Raw genomic sequence first — 24,907 nt, 5'->3', positions numbered from 1 at the left:
TTGACACCCCTAATGATAGGTGTATTGAGTGACCACCTAGGAAGTGGAGGCAAACACTTTGACGGATATTTATGCCCTCCAATCCCAAACAAATCATTGATACAAAAATAGTGGAAACTAATATTAATCATGAGCTATCTCATGTTGTATTCCCTTGAGAGGGCCAAAAGGTAAGGTAGGTGTATCAAGTGACCACCTTCAACGGCTTATTCAATAATTTCCTGCAATCCAAAAAAAGAGCAGACAAAGTTGAAATAATGTTGTAATGTTAGCACGGAAATCACAAAAAAATACAGTTCAACTCTAGGATTATACTTCCATAGTCCATTTGCAAAGCAATAATAAGCTCACGTTCGGCTTTTCATCAAAATAACAATAATAATTCCATGTTTTACTGCACACAATTTCGTCTGGTTGCTCTTGGTATCTCTAATTTTAGAATGGTAATAGTACACATTGGGTGTGCGTGACGCACAATGCCATGTCAGTTGAAATCATGTTTTACAATTATAACTGAAATCGTGTTTTCAAAACACAATTTCACAAAGAGTGTGTATGGATTAGTCCTAATTTTAAGAAAAGGTCTTCACTCCAATTCCCATGCACATAGAAAGGGGAAATTTTTAGGTAGTCCAGTATAAATAAGTTCAAATCTTACATCAGCCTCATTTGTACGGAAAGCATGCTATAAGCTATGTACAATTCAACTATTTCACTTGAACAATTGGAATGTGCAACGCTCACAAAGCTTTATCCTCTAAAATAAACAATCTACTTTTCTCTATCTAATTTTCTTTACATTTATTTGAATCATGCCATATATGACCAAACCATTTCATCACAAAAAATTCTTTCTGCATTATCTTTTATCAACTTGTTGAGCGTAGCTGATTTAGCTTTCTACATTCTGCTCATTTGCCGAAATCCTTTAACCTGAAACCAACAATCCTGAATCTTTAGTAAATTACAGACCTATTGAGTTTGAACAATGTGATCAATAACATCATTGCCAAAGTTTTGGTTAATGCATGTCGATGGACTAGCAAATTAGATAGGCTTTGGCTTGGTTGCAAAGAGGAGAATGGATTCAAAAGAGCTGTAATTCTAGTGGGAAGCAAGTACCTCATCCTCAAGGTGATCTATGATGGAGGAAATGTAATTCCTTAGCTTCTAACAATTATGGATTACATTTAATGGATGAAGAAATATGAAAGTGTATTTCTTTCAAGCGCATAATCAGTTACTAGCTGAAGTCTTTACTCTGGCAACAATGGCATCATAGTGTGATATGCATTTAAGTAACATGGTCTTTTGTTTTTCAAGTCCATGTGCGTGACTTAGGACACTTAACCTCCATTGGGCCTCAAAACCTTTGCCTGTCTTCTATATTACCACATAGACAGTCTTTCTCTTTAGAAAGCCCATAAATACACATAACTTCACAATTTATCATGGTGAGTTGTTATTGGTGTGAACATTTTGTGTAAGCGATGGACTTGTATAAAATTAATGGTAGACTTATCACAAATTATAACCTTAAAAGTATAAAAAAAAAAAAAAAAGAAAGTAATCTATGTATGTACAATACTATTGTTTTCTTATTAGGAAAATACATTATATTATACATGTCATTACAGGAAAATTTACAACAAGAAAAAGGATTTAAAACATGTTTCCCTTGGATGATTATTGTATCAAACAGCAGCAAAAACATTCCATATCCAACAAGGATATTCACATTTTCTTCTTTTAAGGCACAATCTTGGAAGCTTTCATCTTATCTATCCAAGTAATCATCGAATCCTTGGAGTTCCTAAACCCCAAGAATCCATGCTTCTTACTCTTATTCATACTATCCATGTAATCCCCTCCCTTCAGCATTACATCCACAAACCACCAAACTCCAACTTCCTCCAACTTTGTAGGTTGCAACTGATTCTCTCTCACAATTTTGTCCCACACTAGACCTTTATCTTTCATCGACTCTACCAAGCTAACTTTCTCACCTTCTACAAACCCATAATTCTCAATCCTAAATTGCTCAGCCAACACCTTCCAAAGATGCTTCCACTTAAACACATCTCCATTGTTACAATTAAATGCTTCATTCCTCGCATTAGAATCTACCACAGCCCAAATTTGTTGCTCAGCAATAAGATCAGCATCCGAAGCCACATAATAATACTCCCAAGCCTCTTTGCTTCCAGGGAATTTCAAAGTAAGCCCCTCGTGCTTACATATAGCTGCATACACACAAAGTGTGCCAATTATATTCATCAAACTATAAGGTGAAAACCCGAATATGGTAGTCGGTCTATGGACTGACCAAGTTAAACCTTCTTTATTCTTAACTTCCTCAAACAAAATATCTTCCTGAGTGTAATAAAAATTGGGTACGTTCAAACGTGGCACGTCCTCCATAAAAGGTAGGCTATGAAGTTCAATTTTGCCAAAGGTTTCGAAGGGTCCTACATAGTGTTTGACACCGGTTTGTAGACATATGTGTTTAAGATTTGGCGCATGAGGGATCACTGCATGTAGCACGTTACGGAACATGATACCGTTGGTTTCACAGTTTTGGGCCTCAGTGGGCCGACTAGCCCATGTGACATAGAAGATGTGTGTGACATCAGTGAGTTGGGAAAGTTTGGTTTGGGTTTCTTTTGGATTAGAGACATCGCATTGGATGTAATCAACTGGGTGGTCTTTGTTCCAATTTGGGCGTGGACGACGTGCCACACCATAGACTTTCCAAGGCCCACCTGGGGTATCAGAGAGTGGCAAGATTTCAGCTAAGCTGTTGCCCACAATGCCAGTCACACCAATCACTAAGCCTACACTTTGGTAGCTTCGTGGTGCTTCATAATCTTCCTCATCTTTCTTCTGTAAAATTCATAGAGAAAGAGTTAGCATATGTGTTAGTGTACAAAATTCATTATAGCAAAGTCTTGGTGTATATAGAAACAGTTTAAATTCAGTCAGGATTTGGCGTAAAGCCAAGTTTTTACGCCCTCCAATGAGCTAGTGCCATGTCATCATTTTACCAAAATATGAATACAACTCAAACGCAATGACTTTCAATATCAGATTCAAAACAAAACCAAAACTCAACCCTCCTCCTCACGTTCAAACCAAACCTCCATAGCCCTACCCCACCCCACCACACATGCTGCCACAGCACCGGAGCCGCCACTCCACTGAGCATAATTTACCCCAAAAAAAAAAAGAAGCCATAAGACCCATCTCAGTTCTAGTGCTCATCTCAAAGAAGTAACCAAACCCAAAAATCTATAAACACCGATATCAATAACAGAACAAAATCTCATCAGCTTGTTTAAACCAAAATGATAAAATTTATAAATTAAAACAAAAATGATGAGGAAGATGGCCATGGTGCTGGGTCCTTTGTTCGAGATCTGATGGATGCAACGTTTTTTTCAGGTCACCTTATAGACCCTCACTAAGCCTCTGATGAGTGGGAGTTTAAGGTTATGGTTTTGATTATTTTGAATAATTTCGAAGAGAGAGATGAGATGATTTTGCGCTTGACAGTCACTGTTTGTGGCTCATGTAATGGCGTAGTAATAAAGCTCCACCACGAATTTTGATCCATGGTGATTCCGATGGTTTGTGAGGCGGAGTGGAGTGGAGATCTGGTTTGAACGGGAGAGGACTGGATTTTGTTTTGTTTGTTTTTATTTTTTTATTATTATTTTAGATATGATATTGTGACCAGGTATTGTGTGTGAATGTTTGTATACATCTTTTAATAAAATGCTAACATGTCACTATCTTATTGGAGGCGTAAACTCTTGGTTTTACGCCAAGAACGGACCAAATGTAAACTCATATAGAAAGAGTGAGGGAGTTTATACCTTTGCAGCGCCAACAGATCTAGCCCACCACCAGCTCATTCTGAAATTACTGTAAGTAAGAGGCTTGTAGATGTAAGCTTAACTATTTATTTAGCCAAAGAAAAATAAATATTCTAATCTGATTTGTATTCTGGCTATCTGCTTCAACTTATATAGAACATAAAAGAAAATTTTACAATCAGAAAAAAGATAGTCAACATAAATGACATGAGCCATGACATACTGTACTAGGCCCCGCGTTGGAGCTATAGTTGGACGCCGCCCCTGGGGGGATTAAAAAAAAAAAATAGTATATAGGTAGTGTGACTTTAGTTCTAGCTTAAAAAGTCAACTTATTTTACTATTTAATTTATTTTTGTTACTATTTATGAGCCATACTGTACTTTTTTGTGCTATTCATAAGTCTCACTATACTATTTCAATTAACTTTTACCTTTATTTACAATATTTTCAACAAAAATTTTCAGTTTCAGCAAAATAAGCTGATCCTAAACAGACCCTATATCGTGTCTATTTGAATGACTTATTTTTTGTCAGTTTATTTTACTATTTAACTTATTTTTGCTACTATTTATGACTCCACTACATTTTTTGATACTATTTATAAGTCTAACTGTACTATTTCAATTAATTTTTATTTTTATCTACCAGACTTGGTGTATATAGAAAGAGTGAGGGAGTTTATACCTTTGCAGCGCCAACAAGATCTAGCCCACCACCAGCTCATTATGAAATTACTGTAAGTAAGAGGCTTGTAGATGTAAGCTTAACTATTTATTTAGCCAAAGAAAAATATATATTCTAATCTGATTTGTGCAGTGGCTATCTGCTTCAACTTATATAGAACATAAAAGAAAATTTCAGCATCAGAAAAAAGATAGTCAACATAAATGACATGAGCCATGACATACTGTACTAGGCCCCGCGTTGGAGCTATAGTTGGACGCCGCCCCGGGGGGATTTTTAAAAAAATAAATAGTATATATATATAGTGTGCCTTTTACTTTACTTAAAATAGTCAACTTATTTTATTATTTAATTTATTTTTGTTACTATTTATGAGCCACACGGTAATTTTTATTATTATTTATAAGTCTCACTGTACTATTTCGGATCCTAAACAGATCATATATCATGTCTATTTGAATGACTTATTTTTTGTCAGTTTATTTTATTATTCAGCTTATTTTTGCTACTGTTCATAGTCCTACTATACATTTTAATACTATTTATGAGTCTAACTGTACTATTTCGGCTAATTTTTACTTTTATCTACAAAATTTTCAACAAAAATTTTTTAATTTCAATGAAATAATTGAATTCTAAACAGACACATAATATATTACTATTAACAATTTATTTCAATAAAATTGTAATTTGCTACCTTAACAATATTATTAATATTTTTAAAAGTTATAAAAGAAATTAGCCCAACAACAAAACGCCAAACACCACCCCCAAAACAAACACATGCAAGACGGAAGAAAAAAAAAATCAAAGCCAATTCTAACGAGCAAAGAGATCTAACTAGCTTAAGAGTAGAACACCCAAATTACGGCAAGACACAAATATAATAAAATTTAAAAAAAAAAAAAAAAAAAGGGGGAGATTTCTAAGCAAGCAAGACACTAAAAAAAAAAAAAAAACCTAACTTACGGCGGCAGAAGACCTCAAACCTAGGAGGAGTTGAGCTGCGGCAGAACAGCAGATAGCAGTGTAGCAGAAGTAGACCAGCACCACGCCTAATGCCACCACCAGTCCACCGCAGCACGGCCCAAACTTGGTAAATATATCTAATCTCTCTTTATTTTTTAGGATTAGAATATTTTATCCCTCTCGTATCTGAATCTCTAGTGATTGTTGATTAACTTAGATTTGATCATACGTGTTGCGAAGACAATTGAAAGGGAGGCAGAGATGAAAGAGCTCCACACTCCACATCCGAAAATAGAAAAGAGAAAGAGAGAGTCTTGTGAGTCAGAGTATGTGACTCATATCTTCTCTTTCTCTCTTAAATAAAGCTAATAGTTTTTATTTTTATTTTTATTTTTTAAATAATAGTGGTGAGTTAGAGTCCTGTGTGACTAACAGTGGAACACCTCACCCATGGACATGGCCATGTGCCGTGCATCTGATTGTGTTTTTTAAGAAGTTAGAGAGATTATTATTTTTAAATAATCAAAGAGAATATTTGCAACTTTAAAATTTATTGGTCAGTCACCTTGGCATCAATATTGCAATGGCGCAAGCTGTGGAGATGCTCAATAGTTCAAACTAATGTCCTGATAGAAGTTATGCCACTTTACGGGTCCAAATTTTTTGTCTCATCAATTGTGCTCTACTTCATATTCCACCAATAAAACTTGGACAATTAACCTCTCTCCTTAAATGAAATAACTCTGACTTCTCACCTTATTGGCGTTAACGTTAGAATTCCTTTTTTTTTTCTTTTTTTTTTTTTTCTTCTGTAGCTTTTGTTTCTTCTCTCTGTTTCCGGCTTTTGGTTTTTTATTTTTATTTTTTTATTATTTTTTTTTTCGTGTGGTTGACGTTAGCAAGAAAGGGACTTTGAGTTTTGTCTCTTGCTGCAGCTTTTGTTTTTGATTTGGACTCTTTCCTTTTTTTTTTTCTTTTTTTTTTTTGGGTAAACATTGGACTCTTACTACAGCTTTCTCCCAAAGTTTTACTCCACCGCCACAGAGGTACCTTTTGTTGAAATTCTTAAATGTTTGTTCAAATTCTTATATGAGTGACTGGGACGGAAAACTCCTCCATAGAAGCTCTCTGATATATATTTTATTGTAGAGATTATAATTTGATTTGAATATATAGATAACATTTTATTTAAATTATAGATTTTATTATTTTATCGAACTCTATTTGATAAGGACTGATTGGATTAATGGATATCTACTGGGAATGTTTGGACTAATATATTTTGGTTTTGTGTTTCAATTGAGATAAGTTCAGATATGTCTTAATAGATAGATATATATATATATATATATATATATATATATATATATATATATATATATATATATATATTTTTTTTTTTTTTATGAAACCGGACCTATTCTACAGGAACAAAAAATCATATGCAGGAAAAACAGTTTCTACATAAACAAAAACAGGGGAACCATACCAATTCTGCAGAAACAGAAACATTATGCTTTAAACTCATAGTATTAAAGGAAAAAAAAAAAAAAACCACTAGAATCAAAATTACTGATAAAAGGAAAGGTATTGAGCTTGACGGATTTGATGCCAAAGTATAGTAGGTTTGTGAGTATTCAGATAGTCACAGTTGAACGCCAACAAGAATAGTCCAATAAGAATAGTCCAATACTTTATTAAGCCTAAAGAATAGTCCAATACTTTAGTCACTAAGATTACAAAACATTTAAGAATTTCAACAAAAGGTACCTCTGTGGCAGTAGACTAAAACTTTGGGAGAAAGCAGTAGCAAGAGTCCAAAGTTTACCAAAAAAAAAAAAAGGGAAGAGTCCAAATAAAAAACAAAAGCTACAGCAAGAGACAAAACTCAAAGTCACTTTCTTGTTAACGTCAACCACATGAAAAAAAAAAAAAAAAACCAAAACCCGTGGATGAAAAAAAAGAAAGGGATTCTAATGTTAATGCTAGTAACGTGAGCTACGTGAGTATTAAAGTCAGAGTTATCTCATTTAATGAGTGGGGTCAGTTGTTCAAGTTTTATTGGTGGAACATGAAGTGGAGCACAATTGATGAGACAGAAGATTTGGACTCGTACTTTACTGTGCGATTGCAAGTCTCTCATGGCCAAATTAGGCAGGTTTGGGTGGGGCATGCGTTTAGAGAGGCGAATAAATGCGTTGACTTTTTGGCTAAGAAGGGTTGTTCCATGATGGAAATTTTTGTCGTGTTTGATACCTCTCCCTCTAATGATTTAAATGTTTTGCTTGATGTTGATATGAATGGACTGTATTATTATAGACGTGTTGTCAATACTTTGGCCTCTGTGGTCAGTTTGTAATTATTGTTTATTGTTTTATATATGCACTTGATTAACCCAAATTTTTTTTTATTGGTTAGTTGTTGAGTGCTTGTGTATATAGTGCTTGTCTATAATGGTGATTTAGAGTCCTGTGTGACTAAGAGTTCGTTTGGATAGAACTTATTTTGCTGAAAATTAAAAACTGAAAACACTGGAGCAAAATAATTTTTAAATGTGTGAATAGTGCCGTAGGACCCATTTTTAATGAAAAAGTTGCTAAAAAGTGAAGTTTGTGGGTCCCGTAAACAGTGCATGGGACCCATTGATATGCTGAAAAGTCAAATATTGCAACTACTGTTCATGCACAGTGCATGATCAGTAGCCTTTGTCTCCTAAAATGCGTGCCAAAAAAAAAAAAAAAAAAGGAAAACGCAAAAGAGGAAAACGCAAACGTTGAAATAATTGTATCCAAATGGATACTAACAGTGTAACACCTCACCCATAGACCATGGTCATGTGCTGTGCATCTGATTGTGTTTTTTAAAAGAGAAATGCTAGGGACACACACTTTGGACACAACTCACCACATGGCGAGTGGTGATTGGTTAGATTGTGTCCCCACATGACCCACTAATACACTCTAACTAATAATAACTCACCATGTGGTGAGTTGTGGCACAAAATTGTACAAAAGTGTGTGTCCCTAACATTTCTCTCTTTAAAAAGTTAAAGAGATTATTTTTTTAAAAAAATAATTAAAGAGATTATTTGTAATTTTAAAATTTATTGGTCAGTTGTTGAGTGCTTGTGTGTACAATGCTTGTCTATAGTGGTGAGTTAGAGTCCTGTGTGACTAACAGTGTAACACCTCACCCATGAACCATTGCCATGTGCTAGTCTATTGTGGATAATGATTTATAGATTATTAACCATATAATGATTTCAAAGATTTTAAAAAAATAGAGAGTTTCATTTTCATAAATAATTGCATTGTAATATCTTAAAAAATAATAATTTTGTGTATTTGTTTTTATTGATGGTTTATTAATACTAAATAAATGCTTATTTGGAGTTTTATAATTTTTTTTTTGAGACAAAGGTAAGCGAAATATTATTAAGAAAACAACACAAGTTCAAGGCAAATCCAAATGGAAAAAATTTTCCACATCCTCAGGCAGAGATTCTACCCATACATCAGTATCTACAAATAAAACTGCTTTTTTAGCTAAACAATGAGCTAACCTATGCCCCTCACGCCGAACATGTTGAAACAAACAACTCATCAACGTAACTCCAATTCGCTTAGATTCATCAATAATGTAACCAAACAAAGTACGGCAGCGACCAAAGCCCTTCAAGGCAGCAATAACCCTACTACAACCACCTTCAATAATCACTCTAAACACACACAACTCTGCAGCAAACATCACCGCCCTTCGAGCCGCCATAGCTTCAGCCATTTCAACAGACTGAACTGAGCCAATATTCTTCCACAAAGCTCCAATAATCTGTCCAACATAGTCACGAACAACTACACCAACACCTGCTGACCCGGTTTCTTCAAAGAAAGTTGCGTTGAAGTTCACTTTGTAATGATCATGAGGGGGAGGAGACCAACGCACCAGGCAACAAGACGAGCGTATCTAACATTTATTCACATTTTGCTTAGGCCTAGCCTAGGGCCCCCTACCAGAGAAAGCTCCCAAATGTTTTGGGGATATATTATTTTCAAACTAAATATTATTAAGGAATATTTAAATAAAAAAAAAAGACATATTTAAAGTTCTTGGCATATTGCCTTAAGCTTCAAATTGTATTGAGCTAAGCCGGCCCTGTTTCAAGGCACAATCTTGTAAATCTTCATCTTATCTATCCAAGCAATCAATGATCTCTCAGAGTTCCTAAAATCCAAGAATCCATACTCCTTACTCTTATTCATACTATCAACAAAATCTCCTATCACATGCATCAAATCCACAAACCACCACACACCAACGTCCTCCAATTTAGTGGGTTGTAGCTGATTCTCTATCACAATCTCATCTTACACCTGACCTTTATCCTTCATCAACTCCACCAAGCTAACTTTCTCACCCTCCTGAAATCCATAATTCTCATTTCTCAATCCCAAATTTGTTAGCCAACACTTTCCAAAGATGCCTCCACTTGAATACATCCCCGTTATTACAATTAAAAGCTTCATTTCTCGCTTTAGGATTGACCACAACCCAAATTTGTTGCTCAACAATAAGATTAGCATTTGAAGCCATAGAGTAATTCTCCCAAGCCTCTTTGCTCCCAAGGAACTTCAAAGGAATCCCCTCATGCTTACATATAGCCGCATACACACAAAGTGTAACAATTATATTCATCAAACTACAAAGTGAAAACCCAAATATAGTATTAGCCCTATGGACCAAATAAGTTAACCCCTCTTTATTCTTAACTTCCTGTAATGAAATATCTTCTTGAGTGTAATAAAAATTGGCACCTTCAAATGTGATATGTTCTCAGTAAAAGGTGGGATATAGGGTTTGATTTTGCCAAAGGATTCGAATGGTCCTAAATAGTGTTTGGCACCTATTAGGAGACAGATGTGTTTGAGGTTCGGTGCGTGGAGAATCACTGCCCATAGAACATTGCAGAACATGGTACCGTTGGTTTCACAGTTTTGGGCCTCAGCGGGCCGATTAGCCCATGTGACATAGAAGATGTGGGTCACATCGGTGAGCTTGGAAAGCTTGGTTTGAGTTTCATTAGGGTCAGAGACATCGCACTGGATGTACTAAATTAGGTAGTCTTTGTTCCAATTTGGGCATGGTCGATGTGCCACACCATAGACTTTCGAAGGCCCACCTGGGTTATCTGAGAGTGGTAAGATTTTAGCTAGGCTGTTGCCTGCAATGCCAGTCACACCAATCACTAAGCCTACACTTTGGTAACTTCATGGTGCTTTATAATCCTCATCATATTTCTCCTGTAAAATTCATAATGAAAGAATTAGAATGATATTTTGCTGTTGTAATGTTGTTACCATAATCTGATAATCAGCTCATTATTTTTAGTTGGATTAACGTAGGAGAAGTACGTGGCTATATATAAGGAATTGGGTGTCGGCTTGTTCTTCGTTTTTTTTTTGGTAGTTTATTTGCTAAGAATGAGATATATCATCTAATTTTCTTCTTCAAATCAATTGATGAGTAAAACAAAAATAATTAGGTAGATATTTATTCAAAACTCTAAATAAGTTTAAACTTTCAAGGTGATCAAATTAAACCCTGTAATTATAAAAATTAAAGCTAAACCCTATAGTTTCGATGAAAAAAAAAACTGCTAATGGATTAATGGAACTATTGTTGGTCCTTTTTCGTTTTCTAAATCCTTGTACAAAATTCATAATAGCATGTGTTCGCATGTATAAAAAGAGTAAGGGAATTTATACCTTTGCAGCGCCAATAAACTTAGCCAACTACCAGTTCATTTTGAAACTACTGTAGATAAAAAAAGAAATGGATGAAGAAATTGGGTATTGGGAACTATAATAAGAGGCTTCTAGATAGAATCATAGAAGCTTAATTTTTAGCAAAAGAAAAACACTGTAGATATTTGAATTTGTTTTGTTTACCGGCTTTCTGGTTCAACTTTTCTTTTTTGATAATCTGGTTCAACTTTATTTATACAGAACATGAAAAGAAAATTCCAAAATCCAAAAGAAGACAGTCTAGATATAGATGGCACGAGCCATAACACGTATTCACAGCCTGGTTCAACTTTATATAGAGCATAAACGAAAATTCTAAAATCCAAAAGAAGACAGTCTAGACATTAATGGCACGAGCCATAATACATGTGCATAGTCAGGTAGAAAACCTTTCCAAGCTAGGTTACATCAAGTTATTTGAAATGTAGAAATATCTGCGATATTTTAACTGATATTCTTCATGTAGATTATAGCTATTTTTTTATATATATTGAAAAAAAAAATCATAAATAGGTCAAAATATCTCATTCTAAGCACAAAAAAAATTATGTACATGAACCGATCCAAATCTTAGTCTTTATGGATTGGACCTGATGAATTATAGTTTTTTTTGTTTGTTAATAATTTGGACTTTCATTAACGGAAAAAACTAAGGAACAACATAAGAACAATCAGCCCTGCAAATATCAGAAATAACAACACGGAGGCTAGACTTATTATAAGAAAAAGACCTTCTAGGGCTGTACCATTGCATGCTCACTCTCTCACCCTCCTCTTGAAGCCCATACAATACTCCTCAATCCCAATTTAAAAATGCTTCCACTTAAACACATCTCCATTCTTACAATTAAACTCTTCATTTTGCCCAAAATTGTTGCTCAATAATAAGATTGTGTTTGAAAACAGTTTATTTGTGATAAGTTATTTGTATAGTGTTCATTTAAAAAAATATAGTTTTTAGTAACTTTATATTAATATGTATGACAAAAAGTAAAGCAAAAATAAAATAAGCAAAAGCCAGACACTCTCTAAGCATATTATACTGGATTACGGGACAAAAAAAAGAAAATTTTCACTTCAAGAAAAATGTCAGTTGAAATACAACACAAACTTTTGTTTCCCTGTTAAACAAAGGAAAGAAAATCGCATAGATATCTAGTTTTTTTTTTTTTTTTTTTCCCCTGTTTTATAAGGACAATTATCAATCTTGACATATCTAGTGACGTTGACAAAAATACAAATTAGAAGGTTATTAATTTTTACGATGGATCAGATGATCTTCACACAGATTCATCCAAAAATAAAGATCTTCACAGACAATAATCTGTTTTAAATAACCTTTGCAATTTCAAGTTCTGATCTGACAAGCCCAAATATTTGAAAAACTCAAACTTTGGCTTAATAATCTTATGTGCATTGAATAAATAAAATGTTGGATGCTTCATGGTCAAATCTGATATTTGCTGATCTCTGAAACCATGAGTTCTAAAGCACTCAACCACATTGTATGCATCACTTTCAAGCAAACGTGGGTCTTTGTTAGGCATTTTGCCAAGGCTAGTACTGGAAAACCCCAATGACTCAACCAACTCCAAGTTGGGCTTCAAGGTATGTCTAAATCAACCAAAAGCAAGACTGGACGACTAGTAATTAAATTTCAGTTTCATACAAAATGCTTCTGCAATTCAAAGACATTGATAGCAAACAAACAAAACCATTCATATAGTTCATGAAACTAGATGCCCAAAACATAGTAAAAATTAAACAGGGCTCTTGATCAAGAATCAAGATTGCTTTAGCTTCGAGATTTGTAGTGATCCCTCACAGATTTCTATTAACAACTCATTCTGATGCTTAAAGACACAGAGCAAAGAACGAGAGACTGAGAGAGAGAAAAACAGTGTTTACACGGTATTAAAGCGGTGACTTCAATTTTATTTTTTATTTTTTAGGTAAAGCCATAAGATATAGTCCTTCTAAAAATAAAATAAAATGATATAGTGTTGTACATCATATTAAAACATTTGAAAACGTTCTCATTAATAGTTTAAATATGAAGAAATTATTAATGAGAACTAAACAAAAAATAAAAAAAAATCATATAATGTTTTCAATAGTTTTTATTTTTTTATTTTTAATGAGAATGTTTTCTACATACTTAAATTATAAAACATTATACTTTTTTTTTCCCATTTTCGTTGCTTTGATCTTAAGTGACAAATGAAATGCTTAGGTAATATTGTGTACATTTGTCTAAAAATATGTTTTTTATAGACTTGAAATGTGATTGTAAAAATTTGTAAATAGAATCATATGATATCAAATTATTATTTGGGGTATCTAATCAGTTTATTTGTAATAAAAATTTATAGAATTATGAAGGAATAAATATTTTAGTCATGGCTTTGTTGTACATAAGAAGAGAATAAGTGAATTAAGTAGTTCATTAACAAGCTCGAATTGTCCTAGAAGAAAATGAACTAAGCTTGAACATATAATATTGTTTGATAATAAGTTCAAGTTTAGATAGTTTTTGAAATAAAATTAAATGAACGAACTTTGAAGTTTTAATACTGGTTCGGCTTGTTTACAACAATGTTTATGCCCAAATTAATCATTTGGATGTTCCCAGCATTTTTGTTTGTAAAAATAAAGAAATGTTGCCAACTTAACAGCTGAAGACCAAACATAAATCTATGAGGCAAGCGAAGGAAATCAAATGCTTCTGGAGCATGAGGTTGATAAACTTAATGACTGAGGTTTGAGTTTACATAAACGTTGAAATTGAATTACTTAATGACATACTGTCTCCAATCTCTATAGCATTAGGTGAAGAACAAATTTGTAGGCAATAAACATACAAAAAGGGACAACTTTGTTTGTAAAATATTAGAAGTCCATAAAAGCAAAGGCGTGCATGTTATAGCAAATGTTATTATATTAATTCATTCATGTAGGACACAAAAAAAAAAAAAAAAAAAAAAAAAAAAAAAAAAAAGAGTACCACATAATATAAGCACAAAAATAAATACCACTAGACTTGTCTCTATCCCTTGCCAATATTAGAGCTACAACATCTGATAAATATTTTGTACTCCCACAGACATTTCTAATGCCAAACAAAGATTTAATTTGATGGACAAATGAAGTCGATCCATTACCTAACGCCAAGCAAAGATTTAATTTCCTTTTCTCTCTAAAAGAAAGTCTAATACAACAAATAAAAATTAGGTTGCCCCCTACCCATTTTTTGGTTCGTAAAAATAAAATACAACAAATAAAAAAATAAATCAAGCAATCAAATAAACAAATAAGAAAATTGTATAGGCTGATCACTGATTCAATACTCACTCAACACATCAATAACAAGAGTTTCAAGTCCACAGGTCCTTCCTATAACGCCATTCACCTAACATCTAGGCAACAAAACCAAGGATGAACAATTCTAAAGATACAAAATGATGAACTTACTGCAAACATTATAATCCACTGCACAATAGCACCACAAAGGTTATTGGGTGGGGGGGAGGACAAATAAATAAATCAACTTGCATAGATGCATCAATAATTTGCTGTACTATATAATAGATAGTGATACAATGTGTTTGAACATTATATCTATATTACTATTCCATAACAATGAACATATATTTCATATAGAAAACTTCAATTTAACATACCAAAAGGCATACAAGTATCTCAAACTCTACAATTTACAATATCAATACATTGCAATAACTTTTCAGCAGTCAAAATTTTAAAAAGAGAAATTCATAAAATTAAGATCAAAACAAAAACAAAGTGTTCTAGGTAATTGCAAAGGAAGGTAACAAATTTTTTTATTAAAACAATCACCAATGAATCAGAGTTTTTTTTTTAAGCGTTGGGTGAATTCAAACTTCATTGGTACCTTGGAAACCTTTGTTGCTCATGAGAATAATAATTGATAAATAAATTGAATTTCATTACATTCAACATATCATATAAATGACTAAAATTCACATAAATTAGATTTACCATAAAATTAGAGAATAGTGGAGAGATGTTACCTTGATGATACTTTAAAATAATCTCATAACCCCCCCTCCTCAAAAAAAAATCTCATAACAAGAAATAATTTACCGTCAATTAATATACATTTTTAGATGGCGGGGTTGAGGCATGGACAATGTCACTATCTTGAGACAATACACGCGTCTATGAGATTTTCAATGTAGTAGACTAAACATTATGCGTGTTGTTCCCAGAATACAACAACCCAACCACCTTCATTAATTATCCTTCAAGCCTACATCGCTTATAGGATATGAAGCTCTTAATAATACTTTTTTTTTACCCAGAAATATAGTATATACAAAGATATATTATTTTCGTAGAAAATGAGAAAACTAACAAAGTAAATATATGGATAGTTTTCTATTGCATGAAAATATACATTGATAAAGTTTCTCTTCTATATCTCTATATGATGGCCGGACATATAGGGCTGAATATGCAGAAAAGATGTGTACCAACTGGTCATTAAATCATGTTTAAATCAAATTAAACTTTATGATGTTTTTGTATTCAAAAAGTTTGAAAATTATTAAAGGATTGATGGCCATAAAAGTGATAAACAGCTTAAGCATTTTATGCTCATTAAATTGAGCACAAAAGATAAAAGCTGTCAAATGACAGATTTTGCTGATAAAAAGAATTTAAAAGGTATAGATTTTAAATCACTTAAGTCAGCAATTTAATTAAAATTTAAAATATTGTATTTTATATAAAAATATTCCAACAACCTTTTAAGAGTAATACTAGCTATTAGCAAATAAATGATAGTACTAAGGTAACCTTAGAAACTGGGATTCAAGCACTCAAGTAAAGTTTTGAATTGCACAATGTAAATTCAAGCACTCAAGTACTGTAAAGCATATTTGAATCCAACAATGAGCCAACAACTCAATGAAAGTTCAAAGATCAACCATTTTGAGGATTAATGTATTCCATTTCTTATTCCAGTATTTATAGGGTCAGTCAAGAAACAAGTTAACATAACAAATCAACACTAGTCTTAGTTTCTCAAAATAGGTAATAGAACTCAATATCATATGTTCTACAAAAGCATGATATACGCCCCATTCAAGACTTGGGTTTTAATCTTGTGCCATCACATATACAAACCAAAACCTTAGCCTAATCGTAGCTAAATTCATTCATGGAGGTTGGTTTGGAGTATGATCAAATAGGACCTTTCTGTCACTTGTATTTTAAATTTTCATTTATTTCCGTTCTTTTGTTTGTCTAGTCTATTTGTTTGAGCTAGAAAACCTATCCTCCCTTTGGCCACAAAACCTTTTCCTTCTATGTGACCACGGAATAAAGTTCTTTTCAAATTGTCTAGAAGCACATGCTTATCCATGCACAATATTGTGTCAGTGGTGGGCTCCTATAAAATTGATGTTAGATTAATCACAAATTACTATCTCAACAAAACTTTAAAAAGCAATACATATATGCACTACACTTTTCTTTTCTATCACGCAAATACATTTTATTGTACATATCATACACGTTACAAGAAAATTTATGACGAAAGGGTTATAGACAAATTTGCACACCCCCATAAAAGTCCACAACAAAAACACAAATAAAAAATTGGATTTAAATAGTGCTTCTATCGCATGGTTATTTTATTATCAAACGACAGCAAAAACTTCCATTCCTACAAGTAATTATCCAACAAGGATATTCACATTTTCTTCTTTTAAGGTACAATCTTGTAAGTTTTCATCTTATCTATCCAAGTAATCATCGAATCCTTGGAGTTCCTAAACCCCAAGAATCCATGCTTCTTACTTTTATTCATACTATCCACGTAATCCCCTCCCTTCAGTACTACATCCACAAACCACCAAACTCCAACTTCTTCCAACTTTGTAGGTTGCAACTGATTCTCTCTCACAATCTTGTCCCACACTGGACCTTTATCCTTCATCAACTCTACCAAACTAACTTTCTCACCCTCCACAAACCCATAATTCTCAATCCCAAATTGTTCAGCCAACACCTTCCAAAGATGCTTCCACTTAAACACATCCCCATTGTTACAATTAAATGCTTTGTTCCTCGCATTTGGATCTACCACAGCCCAAATTTGTTGCTCAGAAATAAGATCAGCATCCGAAGCCACATAATAATACTCCCAAGCCTCTTTGCCTCCAGGGAATTTCAAAGTAAGCCCCTCGTGCTTACATATAGCCGCATATACACAAAGCGTGCCAATTATATTCATCAAACTATAGGGTGAAAACCCAAATATGGTAGTAGGCCTATGAACTGACCAAGTCAAACCTTCTTTATTCTTAACTTCCTCAAACAAAATATCTTCCTGAGTGTAATAAAAATTGGGCACATTTAAACGTGGCATATCCTCCAAAAAAGGTGGGCTATGATGTTCAATTTTGCCAAAGGTTTCGAAGGGTCCTAAGTAGTGTTTGGCACCTGTTTGTAGACATATGTGTTTGAGATTTGGTGCATGAGGGATCACCGCACGTAGCACGTTACGGAACATAATACCGTTGGTTTCACAGTTTTGGGCCTCAGTGGGCCGACTAGCCCATGTGACATAGAAGATGTGTGTGACATCTGCTAGTTGGGAAAGTTTGGTTTGGGTTTCTTCTGGGTCAGAGACATCGCATTGGATGTACTCAACTGGGTGGTCTTTATTCCAATTTGGGCGTGGACGACGTGCTACACCATAGACTTTCCAAGGCCCACCTGGGGTATCAGAGAGTGGCAAGATTTCAGCTAAGCTGTTGCCTACAATGCCAGTCACACCAATCACTAAGCCTACACTTCGGTAGCTTCGTGGTGCTTCATAATCTTCCTCATATTTCTTCTGTAAAATACATAGAGAAAGAGTTAGCATATGTGTTGGTGTACAAAATGCATAATAGCAAAGTCTTGGTGTATATATAAAGAGTGAGGGCAAATCAAAAAAGAAAAAAGAAAAAAAAGAGTGAGGTTGTTTATACCTTTGCAGCGCCAACAGATCTAGCCCACCACCAGCTCATTCTGAAATTACTGTAAGTAAGAGGCTTGTAGATATGTAAGCTTAACTAGTTATTTAGCCAAAGAAGAATAAATATTCTAATCTGATTTGTGTACTGGCTATCTGCTTCAACTTATATAAAACACAAAAGAAAATTCCAGAATAAGAAAGAAGACGGTCCGCATAAATGACATAGGCCATGACAGACTATACTAACCAAGATTTTTCGTTAAATACAATGGGGATTGGGATCAAAATGTCGACATATTCTGCGCATGCGAGTGTCAGAATTGCTTTTTGTTTGCAAAACTTCTTGAAAAATGAAAACCTTTCCGATGTGCGTCAATTTATCAACTATCAAGTTTGAAATATAGAAATGTCAGCCACGTTGGAAGGGATTAACAAGAGCACTATTCCACCGACATTCTTTCATATTGACTAATTTAAAACTGGTGGCTGTTCTAAGAATTGTTTTTAAGATGGTTACTAATAAATTTAAATTATACAAAATTTAATAAAGCAATAACTTGAATATTTGTTACAATTATGAATCGAATTACGAAGGAGAGTAAAATTGTTATGACTTCACAGCTAAAAAAAATATAACTGTTATTACCATCAATGAGAACTGAAAACCACATTATTTTTCTTAGTACTATTTTTTAGAGAAAAATGAAATTAGAGATCATTTTTATTGGATAGGTTAAAGAAACTACAAATTTGAATGTTTAGTAATTTTTATCTTTTTGTTTTATGGTAGACTTTTTGTTGAATAATTAAATCACTTGTTATTGTTTTGTCTTATCTTGTTTTTGCTTAGTTTATGTTTGTTGTTATTTGGGCTAATATTTATTATTGTTATTTAAGTTTTTTTTTTAATTTTATAAAAGGGATTAAATATTATGACTGGGGCAGAATTAATTTTGGAGTAATATTTCGTCCATAATATTTTTATAATAAATCTTATGCAAAAAGTTGGTAGGTAAAAAAATAATATCAGTATTGAGCCTGTAAGTGCACAATTGCACCTGGACCCAAAGATTATTATGGGCTCAGGCCCAATGAGCCTTAAACAATGAAATTTGTAGAGTGTGGGCTTGAAATCTAGATTAGAAGTACTGAGAACTTGATAACGGGCTATAGGGTGCAAAAACTTGTAAATGATGAATGATAATTGCAGATGGACCTCCTCGGACGTGAGCCGAGGATTACTTCTGTATTATTTCTCTTTCTTTCTTAAAGATTACAATTCTTAATTTCTTTCTTAGCTCCCGACTGCTCCCCTTTTCTTTGGCCTTCACCCCCCTTAAATACTTCCTTTCCTGATGCTTTATCCACCTGTTGCTCAAACCCCCCTCTAGATATTTCTTCTCTTAGTGTCTTTGAATAGTGATCAGAAGTTTCAGTTCTACTGTTCAGGGGTCACTTCCGCATTAATGCGGCCAGGGAGGTAGGTATAGAGTCTTTAATGTGGAGGTGACAGCCTTTGCTCTTGATATTTTTCTAACATCGGTGTATTTAGAAGGTTCAGGGTTTCCCCCTTTTAACTAACAGTCTTTCCAGAATTCTGCCTTGACCTTCCTAGTGAATCTTCGAGTTCTCTTGTGTCTGTCCGAGGAGAAACTCACCCTCGGATGTGTCCTCGGACCCTCGGCGTATGGGCCAATTCGCAGTGCTAACAAATTCTAAACTCAAGAACAGATCGGCCCTCCTTACTAGAGCTCAAAGGCCCAAATGCCCACTTGGGTCCTTTTACTCCCCACAGAGCCCAATTAGAATCGGTAACAGTTTATCACATTGGATTTGTTGTAAAATTATTGTGAAAATGTTGTAAATGTAGCATTACATTTATTTTTGTTGAACCCAACTATTTGTAATTTTCAAGTCAGGATGTTCAACATTTTTATTAAGGTGGTCACAATAAGTTAATTTAATCTTCCTCATATTTCATTGTAAAATTCATGGAGAAAGGGTTAGCATATGTGTTGGTGTACAAAATTCATAATAGCAAGCCTTGGTGTATTTAGGAAGAGTGAGGGAGTTTATACCATTGCAGCGCCAACAGATCTAGTCCACCACCAGCTCATTCTGAAATTACTGTAAGACGCTTGTAGATGTAGGGTTAATTATTTATTTAACCAAAGAAAAATAAAAATTTTAATCTGATTTGTGTACTGGCTATCTGCTTCAGCTTATATAGAACATAAAAGAAAAATTCTAAGGGAGTGTTTGGATAGAAGTTTGCGTTTTGAGTTTGCGTTTCTTTCTTTTTCTTTTTCTTTTTCTTTTTTACGAGAAGTTTCACCGTTACGATTATTGTTTATAAACAGTAACCAGTATTGTTCGTGCACGTGATTACACTATGCGGGAGATAAAGTTACTATTCAGCACTGTTCAGCACTATTCATTATTCACGCATTGTATATTAGACCCACAAGTACTTTATTAAAAAAAAATTAAAAATAAATTATATAACACTATTTACATATTTAAAAATTATTTTATTACAATATTTTTAATTTTAAACAATAAATTATATTCAAACAAACCCTACCAATAAAAAATAAACGGTCATATTTTGGAGATGCGACACAGAGGCTGACAGGAAAGTGTAATGTGATTAGTTTTCTTGGGCCTTGGGCCCCTTTTGCACCGAAAGAAAATGAGTGGGCCATAGGCTTTGTGGGAAATTTTGTCCACTAGGTGGAAAGTTTTTGTACCAGTCGTATCATCTTTCTAAGGCTTTGTATCATCTTTCTAAGGCTTTGTGGGAAATTTTGTCCACTAGCTGGAAAGTTTTTGTACCAGTCGTATCATCTTTCTAACAGCATTCCCTTCAATAATTTTATCTAATTCTATTTTATTATTTAAAAAATTATTTTATTATCAAATTTTTGTATGCATAATAAAATAATAATTTTTGAATTTAGAATGTTACTGCATTATTATTATAAATTTGCGATAGTACCATAGCAGTATTACAAATTTTTTTAGTTTTAATAGACCAGTTGTTGACTTTTTTTTGTTAAAATTGTAAATCTTGGCAAAATATGACATATACCGTGTGAGTTGCAAATGCTCTAATGGTAGACTGTCCAAAATTTGGCTCCCTAAGAACTGATTGAAACTTAATTTTAGCTAACCAATTTTCATCTTAAAAAAAAAAAAAAAACTAAAATACAAAACTGATCTTCTAAGTTTCTTCAGATTTTATTTCAGTTCTTTAATTTTTTTTTTCATTCATTTCGTTCTTCTAAGTTTCAACTTTATTCAATTAAAGTCTTTTCGTCAACTTTGGTAAAAATTTTCTGAAAAAAAAAAAGGAAATTATATTTCAATATTGCTTGAATTTTTTTTAATTTAAAAAAATTGAAGAAAAATTTTAAAAATTGAAAAATAAACCTCAATATATATTAAAAGTTTATGGAAAAGACTTAATTAATTAAACTTGAAAATTAGAGTACTGAAATGAACGAAAGCAAAATTAGAATATTGAAATGAAATCTGAAGAAACTTAAATGGTTAGTTTTACATTTTAACCAAAAAAAAAAAAATCTTAGAAAAAGGTTTTCTTTTCTTTAGTGGCTTTAAATTTTTCTTTAATGAAACTTTATTCTCAAGTAGTGTTGAACATTGGATGGGTCAATCCAAGATCATGCCTCTAAGCCGAAGCCAACATGCAATGCCAAAGTCCACGTACCGTTCAGATCAATAATCATATATTTAGCTTTTTATTTATTTATTTAGATTGTCTATATATAAATCTTCGCACATGCAATCATCAAATCTTTTCATTTCTTATTAATTTGGCAAATACATTTTACCGAACATATCATATATTTCATTGAAAATGCTTCTTCAATTCAAAGACTTTTTTTTTTTTTTTGATAAACAAACAAAGACATTGATAGCAAACAAACAAGACCATTCATATGGTTCAAGAAACTACGATACCCGAAACATTAGTAAAAATTAAACAGGGCTCTGATCAAGATTGCTTGAGCTTCAAGATTTGTAGTGATCACCTCACAGATTTCAGGAAACAACTGATTCTGAGAGAGAGAGAGAGAGAGAGAGAGAGAGAGAGAGAGAGAGAGAGAGAGAGAGAGAGAGAGAGAGAGAGAGAGAGAGAGAGAGAGAGAGTAATTAAAACGGTGGCAAACTTGTAAATAAAGCTTTTTAAAAATTTTCCATAACGTAAAATACCGTGTAATTTAAGCTATGGCAAACTTGTAATTAAATTAAATATGACTTCAATTTTATTTTTAAAAAAATTTACATGATATCTAGTTTCCATGATGTAAAGTACTGTGTAATTCAAGCTATGACAAACTTGTAATTAAATCAAGCATGACTTCAATTTTTTTTTATTAATTTTTTTACATGATATCTAGTTTCCATGATGTAAAGTGCTGTGTAATTCAAGCTGTGGCAAAATTTACACGATGTCTAGTTTTCATGATATAAAGTACTGAGTAATTCAAGGTGTGGCAAATTCGTAATTAAATCAAACATGACTTCAATTTTATTTTTAAAAAATTTACACAATATCTAGTTTCCATGATGTAAAGTATTGTGTAATTCAAACTGTGGCAAACTTGTAATTAAATCAAACATTACTTCAATTTTATTTTAAAAAAAAATTACACAATATCTAGTTTCCATGATGTAAAGTACTGCGTAATTCAAGTTGTGGCAAACTCGCAATTAAATCAAGCATGACTTCAATTTTATTTTATTAAAAAAAATTTACATGATATCTAGTTTCCATGATATAAAGTACTATGTAATTCAAGCTATGGAAAACTTGTAATTCAATCAAACATGACTTCAATTTCATTTCTTAAAAAATTTACATGATATTTTGTTTCCATGATATAAAGTGTTGTGTAGTTCAAACTGTGGAAAACTTGTAATTAAATCAAACATGACTTCAATTTTATTTTAAAAAAAATTTACACGATGTCTAGTTTCCATGATATAAAGTGCTGTGTAGTTCAAGCTATGGAAAACTTGTAATTAAATCAAACATGACTTCAATTTTATTTTTAAAAAAATTTACATGATGTCTAGTTTCCATGATATAAAGTGTTGTGTAGTTCAAGCTGTGGAATCTTGTAATTAAATCAAACATGACTTCAATTTTTTTTTATAATAAAATTTACACGATATCTAGTTTCCATGATGTAAAGTACTTTGTAATTCAAGTTGTAACAAACTTGTAATTAAATCAAACATGACTTCAATTTTATTTTTTCAAAAAATTACATGATATCTAGTTTCCATGATATAAAATACTGTGTAATTTAAGCTGTTGCAAACTTATAATTAAATTAAACATGACTTCAATTTTATTTTTAAAAAAATTTACACAATATCTAGTTTCCATGATATAAAGTATAGTGTAATTCAAGCTGTGGCAAACTTGTAATTAAATCAAATATGACTTCAATTTTATTTTTTTAAAAAAATTTCATGATATCTAGTTTCCATGATATAAAGTACAATGTAATTTAAGCTGTGGCAAACTTGTAATTAAATCAAACATGACTTCAATTTTATTTTTAAAAAAATTTACACGATATCTAGTTTCCATTATATAAAGCACTGTGTAATTCAAGCTGTGGCAAACTTGTAATTGAATCAAACATGACTTCAATTTAAAAAAAAAAAAAAAAAATTTACACGATACCTAGTTTCCATGATATAAAGTACCATGTAATTCAAGTTGTGGCAATCTTGTAATTAAATCAAGCATGACTTCAATTTTATTTTTTTTAAAAATTACACGAAATCTAGTTTCCATTATAAACTACTCCATAATTCAAGCTATAGCAAACTTGTAATTAAATCAAACATGACTTCAATTTTATTTTTTTAAAAGGTTTACTCAATATCTAGTTTCCTGGTATGGGTGTCCTTCCCAGACCACCCACTAGTCTGTTGGCTACCCAGCCATTAACACTTACCTGTGCTGGCTGTGCCACATCCCGTTTCTAGACAAAAGAATCTTATTTTATTTTCTTACTCATCGTGGCATTCCCATCCGGATAAGGGAAGGCATTCTCTCTCACTATCCCCATGGCATGCACCTAGTGATTCCAACTTATCTTTTCCTTTTTTGGGTGGTACGTTATCTCAGCAGGACATTTCCTCCTAAAAGAGCTTAAGCAGAAACTCCAAAATAGGCTTTTCCCTTCTCCCTACCGCCAAACCATACCCTCTCTTACTTCTAACCCATGGCCCACTACTCTTGTATTGGCTAGGTACAAATTGGTGGCGCCTAAGTCTTGTGCGTGCTCTATTTCCATGTGTGTCCATAGCTTGTCTGTTGTTCATGCGTTTGCAATGACCTGAGGGCTTGTCTGCACGTTCTGCTACTCATTCGTAACCTTTTGTGGCATGGATGGGTCTTTGAGCTTTCATTCTGTCTTACTTCTTTCCTGAGCTGGGTCTTACTTAATCATGTGCCTTTCCTTCTTCAATCCATTCCTTACCCTCTTTGTGGGTCGGTCGACACTCCTACCATACCATCTTGT

At 33.0% G+C, this 24,907-nt stretch overlaps 3 protein-coding genes and 1 pseudogene across 3 annotated transcripts; all 4 read right to left on the bottom strand.

Annotated features, from left to right (window-relative positions):
* Positions 1–1,576: 1,576 nt before the first annotated feature.
* On the bottom strand, positions 1,577–5,861 carry LOC142608674 (3-oxo-Delta(4,5)-steroid 5-beta-reductase-like). The gene is made up of 3 exons (XM_075780572.1): positions 5,532–5,861; positions 3,876–3,924; positions 1,577–2,883 (listed from the first exon to the last, which is right to left on the bottom strand). Exons 2-3 carry the CDS (start codon positions 3,912–3,914, stop codon positions 1,750–1,752), a joined length of 1,173 nt encoding a protein of 390 aa, XP_075636687.1. The 5' UTR covers positions 3,915–3,924; positions 5,532–5,861; the 3' UTR covers positions 1,577–1,749.
* A 3,123-nt stretch (positions 5,862–8,984) lies between these two features.
* On the bottom strand, positions 8,985–9,501 carry LOC142621681 (uncharacterized). The gene is made up of 2 exons (XM_075795018.1): positions 9,474–9,501; positions 8,985–9,409 (listed from the first exon to the last, which is right to left on the bottom strand). The coding sequence occupies exons 1-2, from the start codon at positions 9,499–9,501 to the stop codon at positions 8,985–8,987; spliced, it is 453 nt and encodes a 150-aa protein (XP_075651133.1).
* A 187-nt stretch (positions 9,502–9,688) lies between these two features.
* On the bottom strand, positions 9,689–11,332 carry LOC142642283 (3-oxo-Delta(4,5)-steroid 5-beta-reductase-like; annotated as a pseudogene).
* A 5,640-nt stretch (positions 11,333–16,972) lies between these two features.
* LOC142642276 (3-oxo-Delta(4,5)-steroid 5-beta-reductase-like) lies at positions 16,973–18,639 on the bottom strand. The gene is made up of 2 exons (XM_075816622.1): positions 18,352–18,639; positions 16,973–18,215 (listed from the first exon to the last, which is right to left on the bottom strand). Exons 1-2 carry the CDS (start codon positions 18,388–18,390, stop codon positions 17,082–17,084), a joined length of 1,173 nt encoding a protein of 390 aa, XP_075672737.1. The 5' UTR covers positions 18,391–18,639; the 3' UTR covers positions 16,973–17,081.
* Positions 18,640–24,907: the final 6,268 nt, after the last annotated feature.

This window comes from Castanea sativa, chromosome 1, assembly GCF_040712315.1.
Source record: "Castanea sativa cultivar Marrone di Chiusa Pesio chromosome 1, ASM4071231v1".
Classification (NCBI taxonomy): domain Eukaryota; kingdom Viridiplantae; phylum Streptophyta; class Magnoliopsida; order Fagales; family Fagaceae; genus Castanea; species Castanea sativa.
Note: the sequence above shows the minus strand (reverse complement) of the source record. Positions and strands in the feature narration are given on the sequence as shown.

What these genes read in the sequence shown, in the direction of transcription:
- LOC142608674 (XM_075780572.1), bottom strand. Translation starts at nt 3,914, where the DNA reads ATGAGCTGGTGGTGGGCTAGATCTGTTGGCGCTGCAAAG. An exon ending in GATCTGTTGGCGCTGCAAAG is followed by an intron (nt 2,884 to 3,875) that starts GTATAAACTCCC and finishes TGAATTTTACAG; the next exon opens with AAGAAAGATGAGGAAGATTA.
- LOC142642276 (XM_075816622.1), bottom strand. Translation starts at nt 18,390, where the DNA reads ATGAGCTGGTGGTGGGCTAGATCTGTTGGCGCTGCAAAG. An exon ending in GATCTGTTGGCGCTGCAAAG is followed by an intron (nt 18,216 to 18,351) that starts GTATAAACAACC and finishes TGTATTTTACAG; the next exon opens with AAGAAATATGAGGAAGATTA.
- LOC142621681 (XM_075795018.1), bottom strand. Translation starts at nt 9,501, where the DNA reads ATGTTAGATACGCTCGTCTTGTTGCCTG. An exon ending in TACGCTCGTCTTGTTGCCTG is followed by an intron (nt 9,410 to 9,473) that starts GTGCGTTGGTCT and finishes CTTTCTTTGAAG; the next exon opens with AAACCGGGTCAGCAGGTGTT.